The sequence below is a fragment of the Gossypium arboreum genome, chromosome 6 (assembly GCF_025698485.1).
Source record: "Gossypium arboreum isolate Shixiya-1 chromosome 6, ASM2569848v2, whole genome shotgun sequence".
Classification (NCBI taxonomy): domain Eukaryota; kingdom Viridiplantae; phylum Streptophyta; class Magnoliopsida; order Malvales; family Malvaceae; genus Gossypium; species Gossypium arboreum.
Genome location: NC_069075.1, coordinates 2,214,744 through 2,224,241, shown reverse-complemented (window position 1 = coordinate 2,224,241; position 9,498 = coordinate 2,214,744). Strand labels below are relative to the sequence as shown.

At 29.7% G+C, this 9,498-nt stretch overlaps 1 protein-coding gene across 1 annotated transcript; it reads right to left on the bottom strand.

Moving 5' to 3' along the window:
• Window positions 1–4,776: 4,776 nt before the first annotated feature.
• On the bottom strand, window positions 4,777–9,083 carry LOC108485881 (auxin-induced protein AUX22-like). Its single transcript, XM_017789726.2, has 3 exons — window positions 8,637–9,083; window positions 7,249–7,342; window positions 4,777–5,052 (listed from the first exon to the last, which is right to left on the bottom strand). The coding sequence occupies exons 1-3, from the start codon at window positions 9,007–9,009 to the stop codon at window positions 4,959–4,961; spliced, it is 561 nt and encodes a 186-aa protein (XP_017645215.1). The 5' UTR covers window positions 9,010–9,083; the 3' UTR covers window positions 4,777–4,958.
• Between the last annotated feature and the right edge of the window lie 415 nt (window positions 9,084–9,498).

Sequence of the window (9,498 nt, the reverse complement as noted above, 5' to 3'; positions counted from 1 at the left end):
TTAGGAAGTTTTACAAGATCCCATGTTTCGCTTTTTGTGGAGTGATTCCATCTCCTCTTGCATAGCAAACATCCACTTTTTCGAGTCTTCACAACTAATCGCCTCGTAATAATTAAATGGCTCTTGATTCGCATCTATATCTTCACCACATTTAAAGCATAAGCAATTAGATCAACCTCGGCATACTTCTTTGGAGGTTTAATTTCTCTTCTTGTCCTGCTTTTTGGCGATAGAGTATTGCGGTGAAGAAGCAACTCTATTCTCAATTTTTGTCTTGGCTTGAGGAGTTGATTTCAGATTAATCGATGCTCCACCGCTTTTGGTTTTCTTTATTGGAAGAGTCTTTAAGAGATAAGTTAGGTAGCATAGCAGTTTCATCAAAACAACATCTCTGCTAATCACAACTTTTCTATTTTCAGACACCATAACTTATAGCCTTTTACACCAGCTTTATAACCAAGAAAAACGCATTTAATGGATCTCGGTTCCAATTTTCCATTATCAACATGAGCATACGCAGGACACCCAAAAATCTTTAAATCAGAATAATTAGCAGGATTACCAGACCATACCTCTTGTGGAGTCTTTTTCTCAATGGCAACGGATGGAGATCGGTTGATCAAAAACATGCGAGAGAGGTCGCTTCGCCAAAATGACTTCGTAAGTTGGCATTTGACAACATACATCGAACCTTCTCCATGATCGCTCGTTCATTCGCTCGCAACGCCGCTTTTGTTGTGGAGTATGACGAATCGTCAAGTGTCTCATGATCCCTTCGACTTGCAAAATCTATTAAACTCATCGTAATGTAACTCTAAGCCATTGTCTGCAGACGGAGGTATTTTATCTGCTTTTCCGTCTGTTTTTCAATCATAATTTTCCAAGACTTAAATGTGGAAAACACATCGCTTCGCTTCGTGAAGAACGCCCAAACTTTTCTCGGAAAATCATCAATAAAGGTTAGCATATAATTAGCTCCACCTCTCAAGGCACTCGGACGGCCCCACGATCGTAATGGATATACTCCAACGCTTCCTTCGTGTTATGGATTCCTCTAGTGAATCGAACTCTCTTTGCTTCCCAAAAACACGGTGCTCAGAAATTCGGTTTGCAAATTCCTTGCCCATTAAGAAGTCCTCTTTGCTTAATTACGCCATGCCATTCTCACTCATATGCCCTAGGCGATATGCCAAAGTTTAGTAATATCATCATCCGACAAGGAAGAGGAAGCGACAAATGCATCACCAATAATAGTAGAACCTCAGAAACATATAACTTGGCAATCTTTCTTTGCCCTTTCATCACAACAAGGACCCTTTGAAATTTTAAAACCCCACTTTCACGTGTATCTGCACTTTTGAATCAAGAGTACTCAACGAAATTAAATTTCTTTTCAATTCGAACATGCCGACGTCACTAAGTGTTCGACAACTCCATCAAACATCTTAACTTTAATTGTTCCAACACCGCGATTTTACATGAAGCATTATTTCCCATCAAAACAACACCTTCAGACATCGTTTCATAAGTTGTAAACCAATCCCGATTGGGACTCATGTGGAAGGTGCAAACTGAATCAAGTATCCACTCCTCGCTTACTTTAGAATCATTGATGAAGCAACTAGAAGTTCACCATCGTTGTAGTCTTCTACAACATCACTTCACCGAATTTTTCCGTTGTTTTCCTTTTGATTCCCAACCTCCCTTTTAATCTTATTTTGTAGCTTATAGCACTCGATTTAATGTGCCCTTTCTTCTTGCGAAGTTACAAGTTTTACCTCTGCTTGAAGATTTCGATCTACCCTTAGATTTACCACGAGGATTCCGCTCTGTGTTCTACCACGATCATCATCAACATTCCGGTCTTGTCTCCCACGAACAATGAGACCCTCTCCCCGAGAGTTGGGTTTAACCACAAGATGCTTCATCTTATCATACGAGGTTAAAGAATCATAAACCTCATCAATCGTGAGAGACTCATGCTATATAAAATCGTGTCTCTAAAGGTTGAATAAGACGGGGCAACGAACAAAGTAGAATCAACCCTAGATCTTCCTTATCATATCGAACCTCCATGGCCTCCAAGTTTGAGAGAATTTCTTTAAACACCATTAAGTGTTCGTGTACGACGCACCTTCCTCCAAACGATGAGCATAAAGACGCCGCTTCATATGCAACTTGCTTGTTAGAGTTTTCGACATACATATTTGTTCTAGCCTCTTCCATAATGCGTGGCAGTTTTCTCTTTCATCACATCCTGCAAAATTTCGTTTGACAAATGCGATGTAATTGTGTTAATGCCTTTCGATCCTTACGCTTCTTCTCTTCATCTCGTTAATGTCGAAGGCATCTTATCTATCCTAGCAGGCATCCTCTAGATCCATCTGCAAGAACGCTTGCATCTTAATTTGCCACAACGCAAATCGGTGTTGTGATCCAACAATGAATTTCATACTTCAAAGACGCCATTACCGTGATCGAGATGAATAACCCTAAGCTCGATACCAATTTGTGAAAAATAAAATAGAATAAAATAAATAAAAATAAAGAACACATAAATTTTACGTGAAACCCTTTCGGAAAAAAACCACAGGCAAGAGGAGAAGAAAATTCACTATGTCGAAAAATTTTTACTCAAATACAAGAGGAATAGACTATGTCTATTTATAGGCTTGCAAAGCCATATTCTAGTAGGATTGAAACACCTTATCTAATCAATATAAAATAGATGGAGTTTAATAAGGTTTAAAACCTTATTCTAAAATAAAATAAAAGAAGTCTAGTTCTATATGGATTTTACTTTTATTTTATTTTCCATCGTATTTTATTTAAATAAGAATTTGGGTCACTTAATTCTAACATATAGAAATTTTATGTTTAGAGTTGGATTATATTTTTTATTTAAAAAATTAATAAATTAGTTTATGCACTTTTGATTAAAAAGTAAATTAAATTTTTATTTATTTTATTATTAAAATTAATTATTGTATATCAATATGAAGTACACATAACACGCTATTTTTAATGGTACAAATAAATAAAATGTTTAACGAAAAATAAAAAATTAATGTACTCTTTAATCTAATATTTATAATATGTAATCCAATTCTATTAATAAAAGTATCTCTATAATATTTTCACGTACTTTATTTAATAAATAGGCAGAGTAGAGATAAGTGGAGAGATGAAGAGATTGATGAGAACATAAAAGACCTAATTTTATACTTGATTTGGAGATTATTTCGAGTTGTCTTTTGGCTCATGGGTGCATGGGGAATAGGTTAATTTCCTTTGTTCTTTATCAGCAAAGTTCACAAGATTATGTGCAAGATTATGGCTTCTCCACCTCTAAAATAGAAAATTGCTTTATACTCCTTCAAATTTATAATATTTTGAATTAATATATGGTAAAATTTTAGTTTGTCTCTTTAAAAATAATAAAAAATTTGATTTAACTTTTTTAAAAACTATAAAAATATATACTAATTAATACAACAATAAATTTATATTATAACTTTTATAAAATATATAATTTAATCTCGACTTCTAAAAAAATTTTCTAATTTTACCCTTATGTGCAAGCTTGACAAAGAGTATGTGTATCTGTAACTTGCCACAAATGTTGGACGTTGAAAGTTATAAGTCTTAATTTCCTATCAATTGTTTTTAAGCTATAATTCAAACCTCATTTCTCATTTCTCTTAATTTTGTCAAAAAGTTATTTTAGCCTTTCATTTAAGTTTTCATTTTTTTAGCTTTTAAACTTATAATTTTTGTCAAATCACATCAAAATAGATGAATTTTTTTAACTTTTGTTGATGTGCCATACATATGGACGACACTTCAGATTTAATTAATTTTTAAAATTTTAAAACTTCAAAAAATATTTAAAAAGTATAAAATTATAAAAAATTAATATTATAAAATCTAAAAAAATCAATTAAATGCTAACATGTCATTCACGTGGCAACCAACATGTATGCCATATCATCAAAGTTAACAAACGTTAACTTTTCTATCAATTTTGGGGTGATTTGACCAAAAAAAAATATAACTTCAAGGGCTAAAAGAGAGGAAAAATTAAATGGAGGACTAAAACGACTTTCTATATAAAGTTGGAGGGTCAAATAAATCATTATACCTTTCCATAATTGTGGAGTTTGTATTGATATAAATAAAACCAAATGTTGAAATATAATTGGGAAAGAAAAAAGAAAGTAAATAAATCATAAGAATGAAGATTTTCCTAGTCCTTTATAGCATCATATGACTTTAAAGATTACAAGATTGATGCCGAAATCCTTGAATCTACTTGTATGATAATAAAAGTAAAGGTACTATACTAAAAATGGTGTATAAAGTCAATTATTGAGGCATTTTGGTTAATTTTTCAAAGATTTAATTTCACCGACTCCAATAAATTTTCTCATTCATCAATACTCCATTCTATTTTCAAATTCTAATTATAATTTCACGTACGATGTTAAAAAAAGAGAATATATATTGTGGTTGTTTGTAAGTTTATTTATAATGAAATGATTAAATCGCAAATTTTATATTTAAAGGGGATAAAATTTTAACTAATGGCAAAGTCAGGGGCGGGTAACAGTCCGATCCCTTAAAATGGTGAAATTATATTTTTACTATCGTAAAAATATATAATTTGATTCTGTTCAGAAATATTTTCTGGTTTCGCCCTTGACATAAAATCGAGACTCATATTAATATAAAAAAATTCTTTAAAAATATTAATTATAATTGAAAAGAAAACATGAGTTCGAATTCATTCAAATACAGTATAACAAATGATGTCTTAATTACCATTAAAAATCCTCTGAATGAATTAATTACTGTGACATAAAAGCAACTTAATCACGTAACTAAATTAAACATTAACAAAGTATAGGATCAAATAAAATTTTTTAAGTTAAAAAATTCTTCATCTTTGATTTTAAAGTTCAATTGAGAGCTTCCTTTGATCTAAGCACTCCAAAACCCTTGGCATCTGCCGTTTTCATGATCCTCAATCTCTTGCATGATTCCGTAAACATCCTGCAAATTGCCAATTCAACCTATTAATTTTTTACTTAATTTAACTTTTTTTTCAACTATTTTTTTATTTATTTTAGACTTTGTTTTTAAATTTTGAAATATTTTTCCAAGTAAGTCTTAGTTCAATTGGTATTGATATTGTAGGAGAACGTAAGTTTGAGTACGCTGGAATGTCTTATCCTCCTATTTAAGGGTTGGGGAGGGGTATGTATTGTTTTAGTCATTGTATCAAAAAGAATAGATATAATAAAAACCTATAATGAGATTAATATTAAAAAATTGAAATATTTTCCATGAGATAATCAAATTTTATTTTGAACAAAAATGCCCCACAACTTAAAAAATGTTATAAATATAAATATATGAATATGAATTTTACTATTTACTATTAAACAAGATTGAATTTAAATATTTGTACCTTAGTGCATCATTTGGTTATTTAGTGTATTAATATAACAAATACAACAATGGGTAAAACTCTAGTAAGATAGGAAAAAGAAATTTTTTTCTAATGTGAGTGACCAAAATTACTAAGGGTTTGTTTTATAGATCATTGAAAAAATTAAATTAATGAAAATTAATATTTTAATAATTTAATTTTTAGTACACATGTTTGATAATATAAAATAAAATAATTTGATAGATTTTTCTATAAAAGTGTGAGAAATAATAAGTAGATAAGAGCTACCTATCATTTAATGGAGAATAATTTCAATTAATTTTATTTTATTTTAATATTATATTATCCTATAAAAACTTTACGCTTAAAATTTGATTTTATTTAGAATAGAGAAAATGCTTCAAATTTAAGGATAAAATGTATAATATTTTTTACTATTTAAAAGCTATATTTATCAAACAATCTAATATATTCAATAATTAATTTTAAGTAATATATCAAATAGTTTTACTTAATTTTTCAGCACTTATTTATTCAGCACTTAATTTTTAATTTATCTAGCTGCACCTAAATGAAATTAGTTTATTTACTAATTCATATGCTAAGATGTATTTTTTTAAAAAAACTATATTTTAACTAAACGAAGCATAAACAAGAAGGAAGGAATCCTATTCTTTTTAAACTAGAAGTGTTTATAAGTTAAATGGTTTGCTTATCCCAATTAGACCAACCCACTTTAAGTTGAATTTGGACTTGAATTTTTTTAATCTTTGACTTGTCCAACCTAATCCGCTTTATTATTCAAAAATAAATTTATATTAATATTTATAATTTTTATAATTAATTTTAAATAGTCCATTAACACCTTTAATTTAAACTAACATTAGCCAAGACCAGATTTTACATTAGTGAAAATCGTTGTCCAAAAATGTACATTTTCATATGGGTTTCAACAATATTGGTCTGAAGGCCCAACCTCATGAAGCCCAACATAGAGCATATGTCCCAAATTTGCCTCTGTTTTGGTTTTTATATATCGATTCATCAGGTTGGATTTTTTTAATACCAATTCAATATTTATAATTATTGAATTCCTATGATTGGCATGTGATTAAATGATATTTATTCGTAGAATCTGTTTGGGTTTGAGTATTTAGGAAATAAGTGGTAAGTTTTTATGTGAATAAAATCCTTTTAAATGTAATGTGTAATGTGGGTATATTTCTCCTATGTGTAAAATAGATACTAACTTTGGTAAAATTATTGTGGGTATTTCTGTATTAGAAGTCAAGTCACATTTTGTCCTTTTTACTTAAAATTTTGATAAATTAATTTTTGTATGTTAGATTAAATAGCAAATTAATATTTTCTGTTAAAAATTTCATCCGTTTGTATTGTTAAAAACTAATATAGTTTATGAAAAAAAGCCAAGCAGTAACACGTGGCATGCTACATTTATCTCATACCAATAGATGAAATTTTTAACAGAAGGACTTGTTTGCTTTTTTATCTAACATACAAAGACTAATTTACCCATCTTTTTAGTAGGGGGACAAAATATAATCTAACTCTTAATACATAAACATTTATGTTACTTTTACCTACTAACCCGAATATTCTTTATAATTAAAATTTACACCCAAATGATAATGTTTGTAACCATTTTTTCTATTTGTGAATTGCAAATTTATATTCACCTTTAATTCATGATTGCTTAAAATAATTTATAGAAATAATAATTTAATAAAATATTATGTGAAATTTAATAGTATATAGTTTTGAAGAGATAGACTTACTCCCATGGAACATCTCCAACTAACATCCAGTCTCCATCTTTGTCTTCATAAATGGGAACGAATTCACAGCTTTCTGCATTCCTTAATGCCTCCCCTATCAACAATAATATACCCAAAAAATATTATTATTATTTTTTGCATTTATGTATTTTCAAGCATTTAATTAGTTAATAATTGAATTATTTGATTTCTTTAGATGTTTCTCTTTAATTTTTAATTTTATTATAGAAAATATATATTAAATAATCTTTTATATGATTTTACTTAATTTTTGTATAAAAAAAGTCTTAATGTTTTGATTAATTGATTGAATTATAAAATCTTAAATTGTTTTCTTTTTATGTGTATACATACAATGATTACCTTAGAAAACATGGGGACGATATTTTGTTTTGTTTTTTTTTTTGAAATCTCCAAAATATATATATATATATATAATATTAAGAAGAAACTAACCTCTTTGAAGTTTTTTTTTTTTAAATGAAAACTTCTTTGAAGCATGGTCAGAATTATTACCATGCCAAGAATGAAAATTATTTTTTCTATATATTCAAATTTTTAATATTTTTATTTATATATATATAAAAATGTGAGAAGGATTAGCTCAGTTGGTATTAATATTATTGTCAAATTAAAAGACATGAGTTTGAAAATGATAAAGGATAAATTATTTTATAGACCCTTCCCACTACATCATCCATGGTTTCTTTCCAATTCTTTAATGACATTTCAGTAATTTTTTCCATGTCATTGATACATAATTTTGATTATTTCTTTTACCATGAATTATGGATCCTCTCAGAACCCCAAACTTTGACCCTAAACCCAAAATCTTGAACTTAAACCCTAAAACTTGAACCTTAAATGGTTAGGATTCTAGATTCAAAGTCTAGGGTTCAAGGTAAAAAAATTACCAAAATTGTGTCAATGACATGGAAAAAATTGCTGAAATATCATTAAATAATTAGAAAGGGACCATAAATGATGTAGTGGGAAAGGTCCATAAAATAATTCATCGCGATAAAGTGTGTTTATCCTCATATTTAAGGGTGAGAAGAAATTATGAGTAGTTCTTCTAAACATACATATATTTATCCCGACAAAATTAATATTTAAATTCACTTAACATTATTGATTTTTTTGAGAATGTGGGTATAGTAGAGGTAGTTTTTGACTCACAAGGAAAATTCCAGAAAAATATAGGTGATCCTTCATTAATTTTAATTATGAATACCTACTTAAATATCAAAAACACATCCCGAAAACCAACCCTAGCATTTTTTCAAGCATAAAACCTCCAATCCATCAACATATAGTCATTTACTACTTTTGCACTGTGAAAACAAGATGAAGATGAAGAAGAAAATATATCATAAATAATAACTTACCAAAAAGCTTTTCCAATGCCTTCGCTAGATGAGAGTAACCTTCATGCATGCCTAAATCAATTTTACGAAGAAAAGGAGCTCCATCCATGCTAACTTTAACGTACATCTTTGATGCTTTAGCCGACCCATCTTTATCACTAAAACTATTCTTTTTCCGATACGAACATACCGGCGGCCACCCCACAACTTGATTCTTGATTGTCGTTTTCTTCCTATTTCCCTCCTCCACGTCGTCCTCCGAAATCTCAGAAAAAGCCCTTTTTTTCTCATTTTTATCGATCATTACATCGCAACGGTGACCGGAATCACTATTGGCACCGGGGAGTCCCAACCTCAACTCCGTGATTTCGAGTCCCAGACCTTCCTTGCCCATATTTTTGCTTACAAATTTGCAGTTCTTTTACTTTTGGTTTTAATATATAGGTTTTTTTCCTAAGGGAAAAAATGGATAGTAGTTTGCAAACCAATTAAGGAGTACTTAAGGGGAAAAAAAGAGACATAGTGGGAGCAATTTAGGTCAAGTTCTAGGGTTAGTGGTCGGTCATATGAGAGGCAAAAGTGGGGACTTTGTTCCTCTCATCATATATATGTTTGTATATATATAAACACAATCAAAGGCCGGCAACATATGTTGGACATGGGGACATGATCCTGGGAGCTGTTGGAGGGATTGGTGGGATTTAATCCTAGCCGTTTGATTTGATGAATTTTGAAACATATCCATGTGATATCTGCTTGGATGGAAAGTTTCTTTTTACGATTAAATTATGGAATGAAAGACCAACCAAAAGCAGCACCATGATATAAGGACAACTATGTTTTTGCAATATTAATATCTTATAGTTAATTATTAATTTAGCTA